The sequence below is a fragment of the Oncorhynchus mykiss genome, chromosome 15 (genome assembly GCF_057628025.1).
Source record: "Oncorhynchus mykiss isolate SJ-2025 chromosome 15, ASM5762802v1, whole genome shotgun sequence".
In the NCBI taxonomy this organism is placed as follows: Eukaryota; Metazoa; Chordata; class Actinopteri; order Salmoniformes; family Salmonidae; genus Oncorhynchus; species Oncorhynchus mykiss.
Window position 1 is genome coordinate 15,617,249 of NC_143036.1, and position 25,012 is coordinate 15,642,260.

Consider the following 25,012-nt stretch of genomic DNA (forward strand, 5'->3'; position numbering starts at 1 on the left):
GTTTAACTATGAAGACGACTGCTTTACAATTTTCAACAGGTTATTTTTCACAAATGTATTTTACATAAAATCACGAAGTTTGATAATTTTTCTCCCCGCAGTCTGAATGCAATTGGAAAATGACATAATTACATGTTTTCGTTTGTCAATGTCTATGCGCGTATATTGACTAGTCTTTCTGCCTTTATTAGACGCCAGAATTGTCTAATTGTGGACATCCACATCAATGTATTATTAAGGAGAGGAGTAATTGCCATAAAATGTGAAGGGGGAACATTTTAAACTTGCTGCAGAGGTACCAAAGTTTTGAACAGAATACTATATATTTGTTTGTGTGAATTTTAGCCCCTTCACGTTACAAAGAGTTAAAGTCCACGTGGTGCTCTAAACACTTTTCTCCCGTCTCTTTCTGTACAGTCTACATAACGACATTTTACGACAAAGCCGTGCATGGAATTTCTGTTCTCCCCAGTGAGATACCGGTTGGAGAAACGCAGTAGCAAGAGAATACATAGAAGGGTTAGTAATCGTTCCCATACCTGTCCCCTCGTCCCGGATAAGAATCCGGCATCTTCTCTGGTACACATAAACCGAGCGGTTAGATGTGGAAACAGGGCTGAGGAGAGAGCGACGCGAGGGAAGGCAACTAAAAATTCTAACCCGGGTTGTGAAGTAAGTTGCCTCCTAAGCGGCGCTTTAAAAGGAAGCAAAAGATAATTGACCAAAACAACAGAGAAGATGGACTATGATTTCAAAGTGATGCTGACCGGGGAGAGAGAACGTGTAGAGGACCTGTTTGAATATGAGGGATGCAAAGTGGGGAGAGGCACCTACGGTCATGTATATAAAGCAAAGAGAAAAGATGGGTAAGTTTATATTGATATAGCCAGTAAGAAGGCCTTCAGGTCCGCCAGTCTCCAAATAAAATAACTCCGGTGTCTTCGTTAATTGCTCCTGTTTTCAAGGCCCAATCTCCGATTGCTATTTGCAGCAATAAACCTATTTGTAACTCGTAGTGTGATGAAAATCACTAGTAGATTGAAGAACCCACTGAATACACTCCAGAGACGTCATATCATCTGGAGAATGGGGGCTCGAGCTCCATGACACAATTTACTGTCTCGATTTGACCACTGTCATCAGTGGCCTATCCCCGTGCTAACGGTGCAGTGTGTATGCAAAATCCATCAGTTTAATTTGACATCGTTGAATGCAGTTCAATCAAGCAGTTTTTATAAGGGCGCCTTCGCTCACAGATTAAACATAACATAACCGGGGGTGTTGTAACAACTCACGTCGGGGTTTTGCAGACAGAAATTCTGAGGATGTATTTCGGTATCAAATTATGCTGTCATTTTTACATGATCAGATTTTTACATTTTTCGCAGCAATATCAACAACTGAGTGAAGTAGGCCAGCCTATCACTGACGCAGCCAAACAAGCCAGGGGCTATCCTACGTAGCAGGCGTAAAAGAAACGCCTGAAACGAGATCCCCAAAATACTGGATTTGACAAGAAAAACAACTGTCAGGGGTGGTTCTCTTCTGCACTGTTTAACCAATCCAGTACACGTGGAGGAAGAGTTAATATGGAGCGTTAAAGAGTCAAATATGTTATGGGAAAAAATAATGTTTAATGGAAAACCAGATGTTTTTTGCTTAGTTATAGTGAAACACGTCGATATGGTCTTCATTTTGACAGTTTGATGCAAAAGTGTTGTTTCAGTTGTAAATCTAATCTAAATCTTTTGGCCCTTAGCAGTTAAACTACCATTGAAATCGACTCAAAATGATGACTATATCTACATTTTTCACTATAACTAAGGAAAAAATCATATGGTTTTACATCATCTCAAGGGAGGGGTTAGGTATGAAATCCACGCCCTTCTCGATGTGCTGGGTTGTACCACCTCAAGGCTTCCTATAAAAGGAGGTGTCAGCGGCCATATTTGGCAATGGTCTTGGTAGGTGGAGTGTGCCAATATATTTAGCATTATGCTTCCTTGACTAGAAGTTACACAAAATTCAAAAGACGGTAAGGCACATTTCCACATATGACCAAATACAACGTTTTTACCTACTGTTTTATTCAGAGCGAAAAAAAAACATGTAGGCAATGATAATTATGCTTTTATATTGGTGATCGATTGGTGGCACTGTCTACTATGACAGCTTGTTGAGTTGTAATCCCACATGGCAGATATTTATTTACAATATTCATCCTGTGGCCACACACTTGTAATTCTGAAAAGGGAAAGCATACATATGAGAAGGCTCACCCTGGTAGTAGTTGTAGGTTTTTATACAGTACCCAAGACCAATCTGTGAGTTAATTTGACCATTGGAAAAAGAGCTAGTGCGTGACCTCTCGTTCTCCGTGGCCAAAGCGAGTAAGATATTTAAGCGTGTTAACCCTCGCAAGGCTGCCGGCCCATGCAATATCCTAAGCCGTGTCCTCAGAGCATGTGCAGACTGGAGTGTTTACGGACATTTTCAATCGCTCCCTATCCCAGTCTGTTGTTCCCACTTGCTTCAAGATGTCCACCATTGTTCCTGTGCCAAAGAAAGCGAAGGTAACTGAACTAAATGACTATCGCCGCCCCGTAGCACTCACCTCTGTCATCATGAAGTGATTTGAGAGGCTAGTTAAGGATCATATCACCTTTTAGCCAAAACCCTAGACCCAGTACAATTTGTATACCGCCCCATCAGGTCCACGGATGACTCATCGCACTGCACACTGCCCTATCCCATATGGACAAGTGGAATACCTATGTAAGACTGCTGTTAATCAACTATAGCTCAGCCTTCAACAATATAGTGCCCTCCAAGCTCATCACTAATCTCAGGGCCCTGGGGCTGCTCCCCACCCTGTGCAACTGGGTCCTGGACTTCCTGATGGTCCACCTCCAGGTGGTGAAGGTAGGCAACAACACCTCCACTACGCTGATCCTCAAAAGGGTGCGTGCTAAGCCTTCTCCTGTACTCCCTGTTCACCAATGACTGTGTGGCTATGCATGTCTCCAACTCAATCATCAAGTTTTCAGATGACACAACAGTGGTAGGCTTGATTACCAACGACAAGAGCCCCGAGGGCCCTGGCGGAGTGGTGCCAGGAAAATAACCTCTCCCTCAACGTCAACAAAACGAAGGAGCGGATTGGGGACTTCTAGAGACAGCAGATACAGGACGTTCACATCCACAAGATCATAGTGGAAAGTGTGAAACGCTTCAAGTTCCCCAGTGTGCACATCACTGACAACCTGAAATGGTGGCAACAGCGCCAAAATTGGCTTTGGCTTGGCCCCTAAAACCCTCACAAACTTCCACAGATGCACCATTGAGAGGATCCTGTCAGGCTGTATCACCGCCTGGTACAGCAATTGCAACGTCTGTAACCACAGGGCTCTCCAGAGGGTGGTGCGGTCAGCCCAATTCATAACCGGGGGCACCCTGCCTGCCCTCCAGGACATCTACAGCACCCGGTGTCAAAGGATGGCCAACAAGATCATCAAGGACCTTAGCCACCCGAACCACTCTGTTCACTCTGCTACCACCTAGAAAACATAGACAGTACAGGTGCATCAAAGCTAAAAACGAGAGACTGAAAAACATCTTTCTCCGGGCCATCAGACTGTTAAATGGTCACCACTAGCCGGCTACCACCCAGTACTCTACCCTGCACCTTAGAGACTGCTGCCCTATGTACATAGTCTTTGAACACTGGTCAATATTTACATACTGTTTTACCCACTTCATATGTGTATATACTGTATTAGAGTCAAGGCTCATCCTATATAACTACTGCTGCACACACCTTTTCTTTTAATATACTGTCCATACTGTCTACACACCATCAAATACAGTGCATTTGGAAAGTATTCAGAACCCTTCCCTTTTTCCAAATGTTGCTACGTTACAGCCTTAAATTAAACATTTTCCTCATCAATCGACACCCAATGCCCCATAATGACAAAGCAAAAGCAGGTTTTTAGAAATGTTTGCCATTTTATTACAAAAAAAAACAGTTGAAGTCAGAAGTTTACATACACTACATTTTCAACCACTCCACAAATGTCTTGTTAACAAACTATAGTTTTGGCAAGTCGGTAAGGACATCTACTTTGTGCATGGCACAAGTCATTTTTCCAACAATTGTTTACAGTCAGTTTATTTCACTGTATCACAATTCCAGTGGGTCAGAAGTTTACATGCACTAAGTTGACTGTGCCTTTAAACAGCTTGGGAAATTCCAGAAAATTATGTCATGGCTTTAGAAGCTTCTGATAGGCTAATTGACATCATTTGAGTCAATTGGAGGTGTACCTGTGGATGTATTTCAAGGCCTACCTTCAAACTCAGTGCCTCTTTTCTTGACATCATGGGAAAGGAAAATGATGAGGATATTTTGAAGCAACATCTCAAGACATCAGTCAGGAAGTTAAAGCTTGGTCGCAAATGGGTCTTCCAAATGGACAATGACCCCATGCAAAGCGTGTATGACAAGGAGGCCTACAAACCTGACTCAGATCCACCAGCTCTGTCAGGAGGTATGGGCCAAAATACCCCCAACTTAATGTGGGAAGCTTGTGGAAGGCTACCTGAAACATTTGACAGAGAATTTTTACTAGGATTAAACATCAGGAATTATGAAAACTGAGTTTAAACTTCCGACTTGTTGTAAATTCAATTGATTGAACATGATTTTGAAAGCCACACATCTGCCTATACAAGGTCCCACAGTTGGCCTTGCATTTCAGAGCAAAAACCAACCCAAGGAATTGTCCGTAGAGCTCCGAGACAGGATTGTGTCGAGGCGCAGATCTGGGGAAGGGTGCCTAAACATGTCTGTAACATTGAAGGTCCCCAAGAACACAGTAACTCCATCATTTTTAAATGGAGGAAGTTTGTAATCATCAAGACTCTAACTACAATTGTCCGCCTGGCCAAACTGTGCAATCGGGGAGAATGGTCTTGGTCAGGGAAGTGACCAAGAAACCCGATGGTCACTCTGACAGAGCTCTAGAGTCCCTCTGTGGAGATGGGAGAACCTTCCAGAAGGACAACCATCTCTGCAGCACTCCACCAATCAGGCCTTGATGGTAGTGACCAGACGGAAGCCATTCCTCAGTAAAAGGCACATGGCAGCCCGTTTTGGAGTTTGCCAAAAGGCACCTAAAGGACTCTCAGACCATGAGAAACAAGATACACTGGTCTGATGAAACCAAGATTGAACTCTTCGGCTTGAATGCAAGTGTCACATCTGGAGGAACCTGGCACCATCCTTGCGGTGAAGCATGGTTGTTCTTTAAAAGTAATTTCCTCACCATCTTAAATAAGCACGCCCCTTTCAAAAAATGTAGAACTAAGAACATATATAGCCCTTGGTTCACTCCAGACCTGACTGCCCTCGACCAGCACAAAAACATCCTGTGGCGTACTGCACTAGCATCGAATAGTCCCCACGATATGCAACTTTTCAGGGAAGTCAGGAACCAATACACACAGTCAGTTAGGAAAGCAAAGGCTAGCTTTTTCAAACAGAAATTTGCATCCTGTAGCCCTAACTCCAAAATGTTCTGGGACACTGTAAAGTCCATGGAGAAGAAGAGCACTTCCTCCCAGCTGTCCACTGCACTGAGTCTAGGAAACACTGTCACCACCGATAAATCCACGATAATCGAGTTTTTCAATAAGCATTTCTCTACGACTGGCCATGCTTTCCTCCTGGTTACCCCAACCCCGGCCAACAGCTCCACACCCCCCGCAGCTACTTGCCCAAGCCTCCCCAGCTTCTCCTTCACCCAAATCCAGATAGCAGATGTTCTGAAAGAGCTGCAAAACCTGGACCCGTACAAATCAGCTGGGTTAGACAATCTGGACCCTCTCTTTCTAAAATTATCCGCCGCCATTGTTGCAACCCCTATTACCAGTCTGTTCAACCTCTCTTTCGTATTGTCCGAGATTCCTAAAGATTGAAAAGCTGCCGCGGTCATCCCCCTCTTCAAAGGGGGTGACACTCTAGACCCAAACTGTTAAAGACCTATATCCTTCCTGCCCTGCCTTTCTAAAATAACAAACAAATCACTGACCATTTCGAATCCCACCGTACCTTCTCTACTGTGCAATCCGGTTTCTGAGCTGGTCACGGGTGCACCTCAGCCATGCCAAGGTCCTAAACGATATCATAACCGCCATCAATAAAAGACAGTACTGTGCAGCCATCTTCATCGACCTGGCCAAGGCTTTCGACTCTATCAATCACTGTATTCTTATCGGCAGACTCAACAGCCTGGTTCAACAACTACTTCTCAGAGTTTAGTGTGTCAAATTGGAGGGCCTGTTGTCCGGACCTCTGGGAGTCTCTATGGGGGTACCACAGGGTTCAATCCTCGGGCCGACTCTTTTCTCTGTATATATCAATGATGTGGCTCTTGCTGAGGGTGATTCCTTGATCCACCTCTACGCAGACAGCACCATTCTGTATACATCTGGCCCTTTGGACACTGTGTTAACAAACCTCCAAACAAGCTTCAATGCCGTACAACACTCCTTCCATGGCCTCCAACTGCTCTTAAACGCTAGTAAAACTAAATGCATGCACTTCAACCAATTGCTGCCTGCACCCGCCCGCATGACTAGCATCACTACTCTGGACGGTTCTGACTTAGAAAATGTGGACAACTACAAATACCTAGGTGTCTGGCTAGACTGTAAACTCTCCTTCCAGACTCATATTAAGCATCTCCAATCCAAAATTAAATCTAGAATTGGCTTCCTATTTTGCAACAAAGCCTCCTTCACTCACGCTGCCAAACATACCCTCGTAAAACTGACTATCCTACCGATCCTTGACTTCGGCGACGTTGGAGGCTATTTTGTAAATGACACTCTACTCAGCAAACTGGATGTAGTCTATCACAGTGCCATCCGTTTTGTCACCAAAGCCTCATATACCACCCACCACTGCGACCTGTATGCTCTCGTCGGCTGGCCCTCACTACATATTCGTTGCCAGACCCACTGGCTCCAGGTCATATATAAGTCTATGCTAGGTAAAGCTCTGCCTTATCTCAGCTCACTGGTCACCATAACAACACTCACCCATAGCACGCGCTCCAGCAGGTCATTCCCAAGGCCATTACCTCTTTTGGCCGCCTTTCCTTCTAGTTCTCTGCTGCCAATGACTGGAACGAATTGCAAAAATCGCGGAAGTTGGAGACTTATATCTCCCTCACTAACTTTAAGCATCTGAACAGCTTACTGATCGCTGCAGCTGTACATAGCCCATCTGCAAATAGCCCATCCAACTACCTACCTCATCCCCATATTGTTTTTATTTAATTTTTTGATATTTTGCACACCATTATTTCTACTTGCACATCATCATCTGCACATCTATCACTCCAGTGTTAATTTGTTAAATTGTAATTACTTTGCTACAATGGCCTATTTATTGCCTTACCTCCTTACGCCATTTGCACACACTGTATATAGATATTCTATTGTGTTATTGACTGTACTTTTGTTTATCCCATGTGTAACTCTGTGTTATTTTTTTGTCGCACTGCTTTGCTTTATCATGGCCAGGTCGCAGAGAGCTTGTTCTCAACTGGACTACCTGGTTAAATAAAGGTCAAATAAAAAAATTATGGTGGCAGCATCATGCTGTGGGGATGTTTTTCAGTGGAAGGGACTGGGAGACTAGTCAGGATCGAGGGAAAGATGAACGGAGCAAAGTACAGAGAGATCCTTGATGAAAACCTGCTGAAGAGCGCTAAGGACCTCAGACTAGGGCAAAGGTTCACCTTCCAACGGGACAACAGCCCTAAGCGCACAGGAGTGGCTTCAGGACAAGTTTCTGAATGTCCTTGAGTGGTCCAGCCAGATCCCGGTCGAACATCTCTGGAGAGACCTGAAAATATCTGTGCAGTGACACTCCCCATTCAGCCTGACAGAGCTTGAGAGGATCTGCAGAGAAAGCTTATAGCGTCATACCCAAGAAGACTCGAGGCAGTAATCACTGCCAAAGGTGCTTCAACAATGTACTGAGTAAATAGTCTGAATACTTATGTAAATGTGATTTTTCAGTTTTTTTTTATTTTTAATATATTTGAAAAAATGTCTAAAAACCTGTTTTGTTATTGAAGGGTACTGTGTGTAGATTGATGAGGGGGGGGGGACAATTTAATCAATGTTAGAATAAGGCTGTAACGTAACAACATGTGGAAAAAGTGAAGGGGCCTGAATACTTTCTGAATGTACTGTACATCATATACGGATTCTGACATTGTTTGTTCTGATATTTCTTAATTCCTTTCATTTTATTTAGTGGATTTGTGTGTATTGATTTGTATGACTGCAGTGTTGGAGCTAGAAACCTGATAACATCTGCAAAATATATGTACACAACCAATAACTATTTTACTTAAATCGGGAGGTAATTGAAGCATCTTTCCCTCTTCTCACGGCCAGGCAGGTAGCCTAGTGGTTAGAGAGCTAGGTCAGTAACCAAAAGGTTGCTGGATCGAATCCCTGAGCTGACAATGTAAAAATCTGTCATTCTGCCCCTGAGCAAGACCGTTAACCCACTGTTCCCCGGGTGCTGATGTGGATGTCGATTATGGCAGCCCCTGAGGGGTTGGGTTAAATGAGTAAGACACATTGAATGCATTCAGTTGTACAACTGACTAGGTATTCCCCTTTCCCACTCCTGTTCCACCAGCTGCCAGCCTCCATTATCTCTGTGTAGCAAGGTCACATGGGAACTGTGGTGAACTGGGGATGATGCTGTATCTTCTCTGTCTGCAGGAAGGATGATAAGGACTACGCCCTCAAGCAGATTGAAGGCACTGGCATCTCCATGTCTGCCTGCAGAGAGATTGCAGTAAGTGTGGTGTTTAGCTCGAGCAGGTTTAACCTGGGTCTGTGAGACATCTCATAATGTTTGTGTGAATGAATGTTTATTTTTCTAGCTACTGCGGGAGCTGAAGCATCCTAATGTGATCTCACTGCAGAAGGTGTTCCTGTCACACGCAGACCGTAAAGTCTGGTTGCTCTTCGACTATGCCGAGCATGACCTCTGGGTAATACACGTTTCACTATCCTATTTTCCCTAACTTTAACCCTAATTCTATTGTAAAACCTAAACCTCACCCCTAAGCCTAAAATAGTCTTTGTCCTTGTGGGGACCTGGAAAATGTCTCCACGAGGGAGAATTTCTTGTTTTACTTGTGGGGATTTACGATTCCCACAAGGAAAGTAATATACACACACACACAAACGCAAACACGCTAACAATGCCCCCTTTATCCACAGCACATCATAAAGTTCCACAGAGCGTCCAAGGCCAATAAGAAGCCCCTGCAGCTGCCCAGGGGGATGGTCAAGTCCCTGCTTTACCAGATCCTGGATGGCATCCATTACCTTCACGCCAACTGGGTCCTACACAGAGACCTGGTGAGAGACCGAAGTAGAAAGACCATCCATTTCCTGCACACCAACTGGGTCCTACACAGAGATCTAGGGAGGGAGGGAGGAAGGGGTCGAGGAGAGGAGAGATCAGAAGAGAGTCTTGTTCTGCTGCTCTCTTGGATGTTATGTTCACTGTTTTTCCACCAGAGGGCAGCATTGACACTTCCTGAACCATTCACATGTGACTCAGCCTTATGGTGCCAAATTCATCTTTAATTCCTTTCAGTTAATGTGTTATCACTGTGGGTATTAGGATAATGGAAGTAAAAATTTGGATTACATTGAAGGGGCAATCTGCAGTAGCTACATCAATTTTGGACTTTATAAATTAAATATGTATCCATTTATTCTTGAATAATTTAACTAATAAATGCCTCATGAGCTTAGTTCAAGTGTCGTACCCCATCAGAACCCAAAATATAAGCATGTTTTACTCCAATGTTTGTAAACAAAGTAAACGTACGCAAACACTGTATAGCTGCAAAACATGGTTAAATAAACATGTTGATTTCATGGATGGTCGTTCCTTGCATCCATAGCGCTGTCTATTAACTTGAGTTGTTACATTTCTCCGGCCCCATGTGAAACAGTGGCGGGCAAAAACACTGTTATTCTTTCAACTGCTGATTACTGCTTTAACTGTCATCTGTTTTTCCTCAGAAACCTGCCAACATCCTAGTAATGGGGGAGGGGCCAGAGAGGGGTCGAGTAAAGATCGGTACGACGAGATCTCATGGCGTGTTTTCAGGACCCTTTTCATAAGGTTTTGTCACTACATATAGGTTATAAGGCTTTATGTCACTACATATAGGTTATAAGGCTTTATGTCACTACATATAGGTTATAAGGCTTTATGTCAGTACATATAGGTTATGAGGCTTTATGTCACTACATATAGGTTATAAGGCTTTATGTCACTACATATAGGTTATGAGGCTTTATGTCACTACATATAGGTTATAAGGCTTTATGTCACTACATATAGGTTATAAGGCTTTATGTCACTACATATAATGGATATAGTTAATTCACTTCTCATTACACATTATTTGAACATTATACTTCATTATTATTTATTGATTTGTGTTTCCCTACAGCGGACATGGGCTTTGCCCGCCTCTTTAACTCACCACTGAAGCCGTTAGCAGATCTGGACCCTGTGGTGGTCACCTTCTGGTACAGGGCACCAGAGCTACTGCTAGGTGCCAGGCACTACACCAAAGCCATCGGTGAGAACGGCCACGGGGTGGGTGGGTGGGTGTGGTGGTCACCTTCTGGTACAGGGCACCAGAGCTACTGCTAGGTGCCAGGCACTACACCAAAGCCATCTGTGAGAACAGCCACGGGGAAGGGTGGGTGTGGTGTTTTTTTTTTGCCCTGTGCACCAAGAGAGGAAGTTTTGAGCTATCCTTCCACCATCCTAGGACATATTCTGCTGTGTGTGTGTGTGTGTGTGTAAGCGTGTAAGCGTGTGTGTGTGTGTGTGTGTGTAAGCGTGTGTGTGTGTGTGTGTGTGTGCGTAAGCATGTTCAAGAGGGTGTCTCTGACTGGGCGTGTGCTCCAATCCCAGTGTGACATCTCTAATCTTGCATGTGCATCTGTCAGACATCTGGGCTATTGGCTGCATCTTTGCCGAGCTGTTGACATCTGAGCCCATCTTCCACTGTCGCCAAGAGGACATCAAGACCAGTAACCCCTACCACCATGACCAGCTGGACCGCATCTTCAACGTCATGGGCTTCCCCGCTGGTGAGAGAGCTGGGCTGGGCCTGGCGGCAGGTAGCCTAGCGGTTGGAGGGTTGCCAGTTCGAATCCAGAGTCTGACAAAAATATGTTGGGAAGTAAGCTGGCAACCAGGAGGATGCTGGTATCAAATCCTAGATATAGAGGGTTCCCCATGAGGGCTGGATATAGAGGGGGTTCCCCCACGAGGGCTAGATATAGGGGGTTCCCCCACGAGGGCTAGATATAGAGGGTTCCCCCACGAGGGATGGAAATAGAGGGGGTTCCCCCACGAGGGATGGAAATAGAGGGGGTTCCCCCACGAGGGATGGAAATAGAGGGGGTTCCCCTACTAGGGATGGAAATAGAGGGGGTTCCCCCACTAGGGCTGGAAATAGAGGGGGTTCCCCCACGAGGGCTAGATATAGAGGAGGTTCCCCACGAGGGCTGGATATAGATGAGGTTCCCCACGAGGGCTGGATATAGATGGGGTTCCCCACGAGGGCTGGATATAGAGGGGGTTCCCCCACGAGGGATGGAAATAGAGGGGGTTCCCCCACGAGGGCTGGATATAGAGGAGGTTCCCCACGAGGGCTGGATATAGATGGGGTTCCCCACGAGGGCTGGATATAGAGGGGGTTCCCCCACGAGGGCTGGATATAGAGGGGGTTCCCCACGAGGGCTGGATATAGATGGGGTTCCCCACGAGGGCTGGATATAGAGGGGGTTCCCCCACGAGGGCTGGATATAGAGGGGGGGTTCCCCCACGAGGGCTGGATATAGAGGGGGTTCCCCCACGAGGGCTGGATATAGAGGGGGGGTTCCCCCACGAGGGCTGGATATAGAGGGGGGGTTCCCCCACGAGAGGGCTGGATATAGTGGTGGGGGGGGGTTACCCCACGAGGGCTTGATATAGTGGGGGGAGTTTCCCCTTCGCGGACTAGATATAGGGGGGGTTCCCCCACAAGGACTAGATATAGGGGGGGGGGGGTTCCCCCACAAGGGCTGGATATGGGGGTGAGTTTCCCCCACGAGGGCTGGATATGGGGGTGAGTTTCCCCCACGAGGGCTGGATATGGGGGGGGGGTTACCCCACGAGGGCTGGATATAGAGGGGGTTCCCCCACGAGGGCTGGATATAGAGGAGGTTCCCCACGAGGGCTGGATATAGATGGGGTTCCCCACGAGGGCTGGATATAGAGGGGGTTCCCCCACGAGGGCTGGATATAGAGGGGGTTCCCCACGAGGGCTGGATATAGATGGGGTTCCCCACGAGGGCTGGATATAGAGGAGGTTCCCCCACGAGGGCTGGATATAGATGGGGTTCCCCACGAGGGCTGGATATAGAGGGAGTTCCCCCACGAGGGCTGGATATAGAGGGGGGGTTCCCCCACGAGGGCTGGATATAGAGGGGGTTCCCCCACGAGGGCTGGATATAGAGGGGGGGTTCCCCCACGAGGGCTGGATATAGAGGGGGGGGTTCCCCCACGAGAGGGCTGGATATAGTGGTGGGGGGGGGGTTACCCCACGAGGGCTTGATATAGTGGGGGGAGTTTCCCCTTTGCGGACTAGATATAGGGGGGGGGGGGGGGTTCCCCCACAAGGACTAGATATAGTGGTGGGGGGGTTACCCCATGGGGGCTTGATATAGTGGGGGGAGTTTCCCCTTCGCGGACTAGATATAGGGGGGGTTCCCCCACAAGGACTAGATATAGGGGGGGGGGGGGTCCCCCACAAGGGCTGGATATGGGGGTGAGTTTCCCCCACGAGGGCTGGATATGGGGGTGAGTTTCCCCCACGAGGGCTGGATATGGGGGGGGTTACCCCACGAGGGCTGGGTACAGTGAGGGGGGGTTTCCCCCACGAGGCCTGGATTTTGGGGGGGGGGGGGGGTTACCCCACGAGGGCTGGATACTCCCATAACTCATCAGGACACGGCTATGTGCATTGAAATGGGCGCTTGTATGTGTGACATTTTTTACCTTGGTCAAACCTTGGAGAGCCCATGTGTAATCCAAAACCTGCCTGGATAACGGTGATATTAAGAGAATACTGAATGACGAGTGCAATTAAACCCTAACTAGGCACAGTTCTATTCTGTCCGGCTTGTATGAATCCAAAGCAATATGTGGGTTCTGTACAAACACTCACTGACATCGTCTGATGATGTAATCCTCAGAGAAGGACTGGGAAGACATCAAGAAGATGCCCGAGCACTCCACTCTGATGAAGGACTTCAGAAGGAACACGTGAGTACCTTTATCTCTACATGTGTGTCTGACTGCCTGCATGCTTCCTGCCAGCTCAGGACAAGATCAATTTTAGGATTTTAAGATTGGATATGTCTTCTACTCATCCACTGATATAACCTGTTCTTGTATCACAGGTGTACAAACTGAAATCACACCTTTTATCACAGGTGTACAAACTGAAATGACACCTTTTATCACAGGTGTACAAACTGAAATAACACCTTTTATCACGGGTGTACAAACTGAAATAACACCTTGTATCACGGGTGTACAAACTGAAATAACACCTTGTATCACGGGTGTACAAACTGAAATAACACCTTGTATCACGGGTGTACAAACTGAAATAACACCTTGTATCACGGGTGTACAAACTGAAATAACACCTTGTATCACGGGTGTACAAACTGAAATCACACCTTTTATCACAGGTGTACAAACTGAAATGACACCTTTTATCACAGGTGTACAAACTGAAATAACACCTTTTATCACGGGTGTACAAACTGAAATAACACCTTGTATCACGGGTGTACAAACTGAAATAACACCTTTTATCACAGGTGTACAAACTGAAATAACACTTTTTTTTTTACAGGTATACAAACTGCAGCCTAATAAAATACATGGAGAAACACAAAGTGAAACCAGACAGCAAAGCATTCCACTTGGTGAGTTAAAGTTCGTTTTTGCCTGGAGATTGTTGTTACATACTGTAGCATTGTTCAGGCTGACACAAAAGTATTTTCAGTTAAAAAAAAAATTTAAAATGAAAAGGAATCACTGTGTTTTACTCGTGATGTGTCTAACGTTGTGTTTAGCTCCAGAAGCTGCTGACCATGGACCCGATCCGCAGGATCACGTCTGAGCAGGCCATGCAGGACCCTTACTTCCTGGAGGAACCACTGCCCACCTCAGAGTGAGTCAGGACCCTAATAAAACATCAATGAGTCAGGACCCTAATAAAACATCAATGAGTCAGGACCCTTACTTCCTGGAGGAACCACTGCCCACCTCTGAGTGAGTCAGGACCCTAATAAAACATCAATGAGTCAGGACCCTAATAAAACATCAATGAGTCAGGACCCTTACTTCCTGGAGGAACCACTGCCCACCTCTGAGTGAGTCAGGACCCTAATAAAACATCAATGAGTCAGGACCCTAATAAAACATCTCTAACTTGTTTATTACTACATAACACATTTATAACAACAACAAAAAACACTTATTACTACAAGTATTACGACATAACACGTATTTATACACGTAATACTACATGTATTACCACATAACAGGTATTACTACATGTATTACCACATAACACGTATTACATTTGACATTTCTAGTCATTTAGCTGACACTTATCCAGAGCGACTGTCCATGTACGCAGGTACGAGATCCGAGTTAAAAGTACGCAGAAAGGAAAAAGACCTGTTATTTTATTTTTATTTTAATACTTGAAGAAGAAAAAAAGTATCCACTGAGTAAATCTAACAACCCGATTCTCGAGCTGCAACACACAGACATGAACGGAGTTTGTGTCAACGGACATGGAGATGAATACATCATTATTCAACGTAGCTTCCTCGTGTCTGTCCCTCCTGTTTGTTGTGATGCTGAGTTTGCAGACTGTCAGCTGTAAGTTAACACATGGACTCTGTGTGTTGTGGAAAGGTAAAGGCATTGGTTCAAGCTAACGTTAGCGAACATAAGATGGACATTCAGTGGGCTCTAATGTGCCAGCAGTTCACTCGCATTTGCTAGTGAAAGAAACTAAATGCAAGTACGAAAAATAACTGTTCGCATTTGTGCGAGTGTGAAAAACATTTAATTCTGCGTCCCATTAGTTGTTTTTTCCACGTAACATTACGAGGATAACGCAACCTGATAGACTAACAGTAATTATGATCCACGTCACAAAAAGCATGGAATTAAATGGAGTTGAGTTTAGAAGACTGCGCGATGAAGAATGAATGAGTGTCCTGTATTAGATTTAGAGGCAATACTTCTAAAATGCCTTTGCACTACATTTTAGATTTGATCAATTTCGAAAATCTGAAATGATACATGCGCAAAGAAATACAACAGACACCTTTACATAGGCTGAAACAGACTCTTCTAGCGAACAGCGTTCAGATTCTCTTTGCGGTAGCCTACTGAACAGCGTTCAGATTCCCTTTGCGGTAGCCTACTGAACAGCGTTCAGATTCCCTTTGCGGTAGCCTACTGAACAGCGTTCAGATTCCCTTTGCATTATCCTACTGAACAGCGTTCAGATTCCCTTTGCGGTAGCCTACTGAACAGCGTTCAGATTCCCTTTGCATTATCCTACTGAACAGCGTTCAGATTCCCTTTGCGGTAGCCTACTGAACAGCCTTCAGATTCCCTTTGCGGTAGCCTACTGAACAGCCTTCAGATTCCCTTTGCGGTAGCCTACTGAACAGCGTTCAGATTCCCTTTGCATTATCCTACTGAACAGCGTTCAGATTCCCTTTGCGGTAGCCTACTGAATAGCGTTCAGATTCCCTTTGCGGTAGCCTACTGAACAGCCTTCAGATTCCCTTTGCGGTAGCCTACTGAACAGCCTTCAGATTCCCTTTGCATTATCCTACTGAACAGCGTTCAGATTCCCTTTGCATTATCCTACTGAACAGCGTTCAGATTCCCTTTGCATTATCCTACTGAACAGCCTTCAGATTCCCTTTGCAGTAGCCTACTGAACAGCCTTCAGATTCCCTTTGCATTATCCTACTGAACAGCGTTCAGATTCCCTTTGCATTATCCTACTGAACAGCGTTGAGATTCTCTTTGCGGTAGCCTACTGAACAGCGTTCAGATTCCCTTTGCGGTAGCCTACTGAACAGCCTTCAGATTCCCATTGCATTATCCTACTGAACAGCGTTCAGATTCTCTTTGCATTATCCTACTGAACAGCGTTCAGATTCCCTTTGCATTATCCTACTGAACAGCGTTCAGATTCTCTTTGCGGTAGCCTACTGAACAGCGTTCAGATTCCCTTTGCATTATCCTACTGAACAGCGTTTAGATTCTCTTTGCGGTAGCCTACTGAACAGCCTTCAGATTCCCTTTGCGGTAGCCTACTGAACAGCGTTGAGATTCCCTTTGCGGTAGCCTGCTGAACAGCGTTCAGATTCTCTTTGCGGTAGCCTACTGAACAGCGTTCAGATTCCCTTTGCGGTAGCCTACTGAACAGCCTTCAGATTCTCTTTGCAGTAGCCTACTGAACAGCGTTGAGATTCTCTTTGCATTATCCTACTGAACAGCGTTGAGATTCTCTTTGCGGTAGCCTACTGAACAGCGTTCAGATTCTCTTTGCGGTAGCCTACTGAACAGCCTTCAGATTCTCTTTGCGGTAGCCTACTGAACAGCGTTCAGATTCCCTTTGCATTATCCTACTGAACAGCGTTCAGATTCCCTTTGCATTATCCTACTGAACAGCGTTCAGATTCCCTTTGCGGTAGCCTACTGAACAGCCTTCAGATTCTCTTTGCGGTAGCCTACTGAACAGCCTTCAGATTCCCTTTGCATTATCCTACTGAACAGCGTTCAGATTCTCTTTGCGGTAGTCTACTGAACAGCCTTCAGATTCTCTTTGCGGTAGCCTACTGAACAGCCTTCAGATTCCCTTTGCATTATCCTACTGAACAGCGTTCAGATTCCCTTTGCGGTAGCCTACTGAACAGCGTTCAGATTCCCTTTGCATTATCCTACTGAACAGCGTTCAGATTCCCTTTGCATTATCCTACTGAACAGCGTTCAGATTCCCTTTGCATTATCCTACTGAACAGCGTTCAGATTCCCTTTGCATTATCCTACTGAACAGCCTTCAGATTCCCTTTGCATTATCCTACTGAACAGCGTTCAGATTCCCTTTGCATTATCCTACTGAACAGCGTTCAGATTCCCTTTGCGGTAGCCTACTGAACAGCCTTCAGATTCCCTTTGCGGTAGCCTACTGAACAGCCTTCAGATTCTCTTTGCGGTAGCCTACTGAACAGCCTTCAGATTCCCTTTGCGGTAGCCTACTGAACAGCCTTCAGATTCCCTTTGCATTATCCTACTGAACAGCCTTCAGATTCCCTTTGCGGTAGCCTACTGAACAGCCTTCAGATTCCCTTTGCGGTAGCCTACTGAACAGCGTTCAGATTCTCTTTGCGTTAGCCTACTGAACAGCCTTCAGATTCCCTTTGCGGTAGCCTACTGAACAGCCTTCAGATTCCCTTTGCATTATCCTACTGAACAGCCTTCAGATTCCCTTTGCGGTAGCCTACTGAACAGCCTTCAGATTCCCTTTGCGGTAGCCTACTGAACAGCCTTCAGATTCCCTTTGCATTATCCTACTGAACAGCCTTCAGATTCCCTTTGCGGTAGCCTACTGAACAGCCTTCAGATTCCCTTTGCGGTAGCCTACTGAACAGCGTTCAGATTCTCTTTGCGGTAGCCTACTGAACAGCCTTCAGATTCCCTTTGCGGTAGCCTACTGAACAGCCTTCAGATTCCCTTTGCATTATCCTACTGAACAGCGTTCAGATTCCCTTTGCGGTAGCCTACTGAACAGCCTTCAGATTCCCTTTGCGGTAGCCTACTGAACAGCGTTCAGATTCTCTTTGCGGTAGCCTACTGAACAGCGTTCAGATTCCCTTTGCATTAGCCTACTGAACAGCGTTCAGATTCTCTTTGCGGTAGCCTACTGAACAGCCTTCAGATTCCCTTTGCGGTAGCCTACTGAACAGCGTTCAGATTCCCTTTGCGGTAGCCTACTGAACAGCCTTCAGATTCCCTTTGCATTAGCCTACTGAACAGCGTTCAGATTCTCTTTGCGGTAGCCTACTGAACAGCGTTCAGATTCTCTTTGCGGTAGTCTACTGAACAGCGTTCAGATTCTCTTTGCGGTAGCCTACTGAACAGCCTTCAGATTCCCTTTGCGGTAGCCTACTGAACAGCCTTCAGATTCCCTTTGCATTATCCTACTGAACAGCGTTCAGATTCTCTTTGCGGTAGCCTACTGAACAGCGTTCAGATTCTCTTTGCGGTAGCCTACTGAACAGCCTTCAGATTCTCTTTGCGGTAGCCTACTGAACAGCGTTCAGATTCCCTTTGCGGTAGTCTACTGAACAGCGTTCAGATTCTCTTTGCGGTAGCCTACTGAACAGCGTTCAGATTCTCTTTGCGGTAGTCTACTGAACAGCGTTCAGATTCTCTTTGCGGTAGCCTACTGAACAGCGTTCAGATTCCCTTTGCGGTAGCCTACTGAACAGCCTTCAGATTCCCTTTGCGGTAGCCTACTGAACAGCGTTCAGATTCTCTTTGCGGTAGCCTACTGAACAGCCTTCAGATTCCCTTTGCGGTAGCCTACTTGAGCTTTGTGTAGCCAGTTTGCAGTCTGTGTCGATGTGATCATTTGTTTTTAAGTTTTCAAAATGATTTTGCTTTTAATGTTTGATTAGGAACCGCGTCTAAAAAAACAATACTTGTGAGCTGGCCCTAGTGATTGGCCCTGTTTGAGAGTGCTAATTCTACAAAACATATATTTATATTATATGTTCTGTACTTATCAGTATGAATCTTTTATTTATGTTTTCTAAATACCTTTTCAGAGGTCTAAACTGAACCAGGTGTGATGCATAATGTTTATCTAAGCACATGAATCTCCAATTTGCCGTGCCCATCTGGTACTCTAAACAGTTGGACAGGGTTGGCAGGTCTGATCATGGCCTTATTTCTATTACAGCATGTTGGATGACTGTCATTCATATTCCATTCACCCAGTTCAATGTAACAGAGATAGGTTTAGGCTACTACATGATACTCCAATTTTCCCTGTACTCATCATGAGGTTGCTACAACCTAGCCTATTAATTAAAGTTTACAATGTCGGAGTAAACAGGTCGAGAGACACATTTGAGGTGACAGACAGTGGCATTCAATACCGCCTTGCACACTCATGCCTGCATCTAGCTGATATGGGGTGTAATCATTAGTCCATTGAAAACAAGAGTTTCTATTGGACAGGTATGTTTATCCCCGTTTTTGATCCGGTTGCTTCCGTTTAAGAAATGTTTTTCAACAGAATCGGCGGAATGAATACACCCCTGATCATGCATAAACTCTCACGCTGTATTCCTTCCCTTTGCTTGTGAACTTTAATGCACAACAAATCAGCTGTATGTGACCCGGCGAAAAAACCTTTCCAAGCCAAACCTCTACAAACAGCCTACATCGTTGTCACCATATTAGCTAAAGTAACATCTTAGTCAGCATAGCTAACAGAACTAACGTGTTAGTGTATAGTCAGTATGTAGTTACACCGGTGGGCCACGCAGTAGTAATACCAAAAGCTTACCTTGACTTGGAGTTCCAGTGTTGTGTTGGAAAGTCATAGCCAGCTAGCTAACATAGCATCCCTCTGTTGGAGCAGGTTGCTTCATTAGGCTAAATTAGCTAGCTGCATTTGCTAGCAAAGTAAGTGTCATTTCTTTTTACTTTCAATCTGTCTCAGGTCTCATTTTGGAAGAAATTGTGTTCAAAACTGTTCAACTATTGTCTTTCTCTCCGAGTCAATAACTCACCACTTTTTATCCACTGCTGTGCTAGCTAGCAGTAGCTTATGCTTTCAGTACTAGATTTGTTTTCTGATCCTTTGATTGGGTGGACAACATGTCAGTTCATGCTGCAAGAGCTCTGATAGGCTGTAGGACGCCCTCCGGAAGTTGTCATAATTACTGTGTAAGTCTATGGAAGGGGGTGAGAACCATGATCCTCCTAGGTTTTATATTGAGGTCAATGTACCCAGAGGAGGACGGAAGCTAGCTGTCCTCCGGCTACACCATGGTGCTACCCTACAGAGTGCTGTTGAGGCTACTGTAGACCTTCTTTGCAAAATAGTGTGTTTTAATCAGTTATTTGGTGACGTGATTATATTTAGTATAGTTTTATCTGAAAAGGATAACTAAAATTTTTATGAAATTCACTGAGGAGGATGGTCCTCCTCTGAGGAGCCTCCACTGCTTTGAAAGAAGTAGGGTTTCAAACAATTTCTGGAAGATTGGCAGCTGCCATGATGTTAAGGGGAAGCTTGGTTCCACCATTGGGGTGCCAGGACAGAAAATAGCTTTTACTGGGCTGAGCGGGAGATGACCACCGGTAGGGGTGGGACGCCAGGAGACCAGAGGTGGCAGAACAGAGTAGCACATTTATTACTACATGTCTGGGGTTATGTGGGGGTATATCCTGTAAGATAAGTGATTGATAACTCTTTGTATTTCTCACTCAGTGTGTTTGCAGGCTGCCAGATCCCCTACCCAAAGAGGGAGTTCCTGACAGAGGAGGAGCCAGAGGACAAGGCAGAGAAAGTCAGAAATGTGAGTGCCTCATATATATATATATATATAGTACCAGTCAAAAGTTTAGACACACCTACTCATTCCAGGATTTAATTATTTATTTGACTATTTTCTACATTGTAGAATAACAGTGAAGACATCAAAACTATGAAATAATACATATGCAATCATGTAATATCCAAAAAAAGTATATTTTATATTCTTTGAAGTAGCCACCCTTTGCCTTGATGACAGCTTTGCACACTCTTGGCATTCTCTCAACCAGCTTCATGAGGTAGTCCCCTGGAATGCCTTTCAATTAACAGCTGTGCCTTGTTAAAAGAGAATTTGTGGAATTTCTTTCCTTAATGCGTTTGAGCCAATCAGTTGTGTTGTGAAGGTCAGTCAATCTGGAAAATGTCAAGAACTTTGAACGTTTCTTCAAGTGCAGTCGCAAAAACCATCAAGCGCTATGATGAAACTGGCTCCCCTGAGCTACCGCCACAGGAAAGGAAGACCCAGAGGTACCTCTACTGCAGAGGATAAGTTCATTAGAGGTACCAGCCTCATAAAGTGAAGCCAAAATATATTATTCACAGAGTTCAAGTAACCGACACATCTCAACATCAACTGTTCAGAGGAGACTGCGTGAATCAGTCCCTCATGGTCGAGTTGCTGCAAAGAAGCCACTACTAAAGGACACCAATAAGAAGACTTGCTTGGGCCAAGAAACACGAGCAATAGACATTAGACCGGTGGAAATCTGTCCTTTGGTCTGATGAGTCCAAATTTGAGATTTTTGGTTTCAACCACCATGTCTTTGTGAGATGCAGAGTAGGTGAATGGATTATCTCTGCATGTGTGGTCCCCACTGTGAAGCATGGAGGAGGAGGTGTGATGGTGCTTTGCTGGTGACCCTGTCAGTGATTTATTTAGAGGCACACTTAACCAGCATGGCTACCACAGCATTGTGCAGTGATACGCCATCCTATCTGCTTTGGGCTTAGTGGGACTATCATTTGTTTTTCAACGGGACAATGGCCCAAAACACACCTCCAGGCTGTGTAAGTGCTATTTGACCAAGAAGGAGACTGATGGAGTGCTACATCAAATGACCTGGCCTCCACAATCACCCGACCTCAACCCAATTGAGATGGTTTGGGATGAGTTGGACCGCAGAGTGAAGGAAAAGCAGCCAACAAGTGCTCAGCATATGTGGGAACTCCTTCAAGACTGTTGGAAAAGCATTCCAGGTGAAGCTGGTTGAGAGTGCCAAGAGTGTGCAAAGCTGTCATTAAGGCAAAGGGTGGCTACTTTGAAGAATCTCAAATATGAAATATATTTTGATTTGTTTAGCACTTTTTTTGGTTAATACATGATTCCATATGTGTTATTTTGTAGTTTTGTCTTCACTATTATTCTACAATGTAGAAAAAATAAAAATAAAGAAAAACCCTTGAATGAGTAGGTTTATCCAAACGTTTAGTGTGTGTGTGTGTGTTTAGTCAAATGTAGATGAAAAGTTTTTAAAGGCCCAGTGTATTTTTTGGTGTGTTTTGTATCATTTCTACACAAACTTGTTATTAGCAGGTTTGTAATGGGATTTAGTTTCAGCTTTCCATGGTGACGTCACTGTGGTAAATTGGTTAATAGACCAATAACAGAGGGTTCCAAACCTCTCAGCCAATAACCGCTTGTTTTTCAGTTTTCCCCTCGCCACTCAGACCACTCCCAGACAGTCCTAGCAAAATACTTGGAAATCTAGGAAATGTATTACAGTTAGTTACTTAATTGTTACCCAGAAATGGTTTGATATTGATACAAAATTGATTATGATATAATATATAAAAATGTCTGCATTGGGTCTTTTAAGCGAAACATTTGAGTGTATTTCCAGTGTGTGTTAGTGTATGGTTATCCGTTGATGGATGCTTGGGTGGGTGTTTCATTTTCCAGAAGAACCAGCAGCAGCAGGGGAACAACCACACCAATGGGGCGGGGCACACTGGTAACCCTGACAATAGCCATGCCCAGGGCCCGCCCCTAAAGAAGGTGCGAGTGATCCCGCCAGTCACTACCTCAAGTGGCCTCATGACCTCAGACTATCAGGTATAGTACACACACGCAATACCATATACAGCATGATTTAGCTCATTTCTGGGTTATCCCACCAAATTGTAAAAACCTAAATTGGAAATTAAGAGTCTGATAAATTACCTTTATTTATCTGTCAGCGCTCCAATCCACATGCTGCCTACCAGAACCCCGGACCAAGCACATCACTGCCCCAAAGCAGCATTGGATACTCCTCTACCTCCCAGCAGCCCCCGCAGTACTCACACCAGACCCACCGCTACTGACCCCTGACCTCTACCCACCCCTCGCCATGCCCGCTAGGGAGAATGTACTAAGGGAAGTGGGTGTGTCTATGGCAACAGCCCACCGGTCCACCCTCACTGCAGCAGTCCATTAGCCCAGTATGTTAATACAATATACTCATTCTAAAAGAACATGACATAACGCAACAACATCAGCCATGACAGAACATGACATAACGCAACAACATCAGCCATGACAGAACATGACATAACGCAACAACATCAGCCATGACAGAACATGACATAACGCAACAACATCAGCCATGACAGAACATGACATAACGCAACAACATCAGCCATGACAGAACATGACATAACGCAACAACATCAGCCATGACAGAACATGACATAACGCAACAACATCAGCCATGACAGAACATGACATAACGCAACATCAGCCATGACAGAACATGACATAACGTGACAACATCAGCCATGACAGAACATGACATAACGTGACAACATCAGCCATGACAGAACATGACATAACGCGACAACATCAGCCATGACAGAACATGACATAACGCAACAACATCAGCCATGACAGAACATGACATAACGCAACAACATCAGCCATGACAGAACATGACATAACGCGACAACATCAGCCATGACAGAACATGACTTCAATTCAACCATGACCAACACATGGAGACTAAACCAAGAGAAAGATGGAGAAGGAAGAACAGATGCTGTCAGTTTGTTGTTTCCCTCGTTCCTTCCCATGTGGTTCAAGTTATCGTTGCTGCAAGTTTGTGACCATTACAAAGTTAACCTTCAGAACTGGAACTGAACTACAGCCACAAGACCAACAAACAGAAGGTGGAACCGGGGCTCCCCTCTTCCCTTACCCTCCTTTCCTTCTCTCCTTACCCCTCCACCAATGCTCTACCCCTTTCCAGCCGGATTCCCCTCTTCCCTTACCCTCCTTTCCTTCTCTCCTTACCCCTCCACCAATGCTCTACCCCTTTCCAGCCGGATTCCCCTCTTCCTGTTGAAGGTTTGATGAGACTAAAGCTACCATGTGACTGTCTCTGTCTGTGTGTCTTCCCGTCTGTCTGTCTTTGTGTCTGTCCGCCCTTCCATGGGCATCTTCGTTGGGGACCGAATTGAGCTGCTGACAGGAGCATTCTGGGAGTTTGTGGGGCCCCGCCCACAGCTCTGGTTGAGGGCTTTATTGAGAAAAAACAAACAAAAACAACAAAGGAATAAAAAAAAAAAGATTTTAGTAGTTTAGAATTTAATCTGTTTTGTTTTCACACAAAAAAAAAAGTGGCGAAGTAGCTTCTGTTGTGCTGAGAGAGAGCTGCCGTTTTTATCGCTGTGGGCAAAGCCTTATCTTCCAGATGACAAACCAACACATTGTGTAGAGGATGGCATATGGAACATGCATTTTTACTGTATTGAAATATTTTACATGACGCAAGTATCCTGACAATAAAAGTGGTAATGTTGACATTGGGGTCTCTCTCTGTCTTGCTGTCTCTTTGTGTGTGTCTGTCTGTCTCTGTCTGTCTGTCTGTCCCTCTCTCTCCCTCTCTGTCTCTCTGTGAGTGCTTTTTTCCAGGTTATGTTCTCTTCCAGGAATAGAAGAGTGTTTTCAATAATGGAACAATCCCAGTTCGTCCTCCTTTTATTTATTTCATTTTTTAATCTCTAAGATCTGTCATTACTGGTTCTCTGCCCTCTGTCTTTCTCTCTCACACACACTTACACAGAAGATGAGGTTGCCCTCTCCCAAAATATAGTCTGCCCCCATTGCCTAGTTCAAAGCTTGTGCATCCCTAAAGCAAGCAGTCATCCCAGTCAGTTACTAAAGCTGCTAGAATGGAATCAGTCCAGCT

General features: G+C 45.1%; 1 protein-coding gene across 3 annotated transcripts; it reads left to right on the forward strand.

Moving 5' to 3' along the window:
• Positions 1-150: 150 nt before the first annotated feature.
• Positions 151-24,624, forward strand: LOC110489671 (cyclin-dependent kinase 8). Of its 3 annotated transcripts, none has more exons than XR_016486575.1 (13): positions 151-866; positions 8,812-8,887; positions 8,976-9,086; positions 9,319-9,459; positions 10,135-10,192; positions 10,572-10,804; positions 11,080-11,223; positions 13,375-13,444; positions 14,046-14,118; positions 14,269-14,366; positions 20,742-20,829; positions 22,747-22,899; positions 23,025-24,624. XR_016486575.1 is itself a non-coding variant. In XM_036943843.2 (13 exons), the coding sequence occupies exons 1-13, from the start codon at positions 739-741 to the stop codon at positions 23,148-23,150; spliced, it is 1,398 nt and encodes a 465-aa protein (XP_036799738.1). In that variant the 5' UTR covers positions 151-738; the 3' UTR covers positions 23,151-24,624. The 3 variants fall into 3 exon arrangements, 2 of the variants coding, with proteins under 2 accessions (XP_036799738.1, XP_090055501.1); XM_036943843.2 differs by having other exon boundaries at positions 10,572-10,703; XM_090199375.1 differs by having other exon boundaries at positions 414-866; positions 10,135-10,237; positions 10,572-10,703.
• The last annotated feature ends 388 nt before the right edge of the window (positions 24,625-25,012 follow it).

Coding starts and splice junctions, on each gene's coding strand:
- LOC110489671 (XM_036943843.2), top strand. CDS start 739: ATGGACTATGATTTCAAAGTGATGCTGACCGGGGAGAGAGAACGTGTA. Junction 8,888..8,975: donor CTGCCTGCAGAGAGATTGCA/GTAAGTGTGGTG, acceptor TTATTTTTCTAG/CTACTGCGGGAGCTGAAGCA. Junction 22,900..23,024: donor TCATGACCTCAGACTATCAG/GTATAGTACACA, acceptor TTTATCTGTCAG/CGCTCCAATCCACATGCTGC.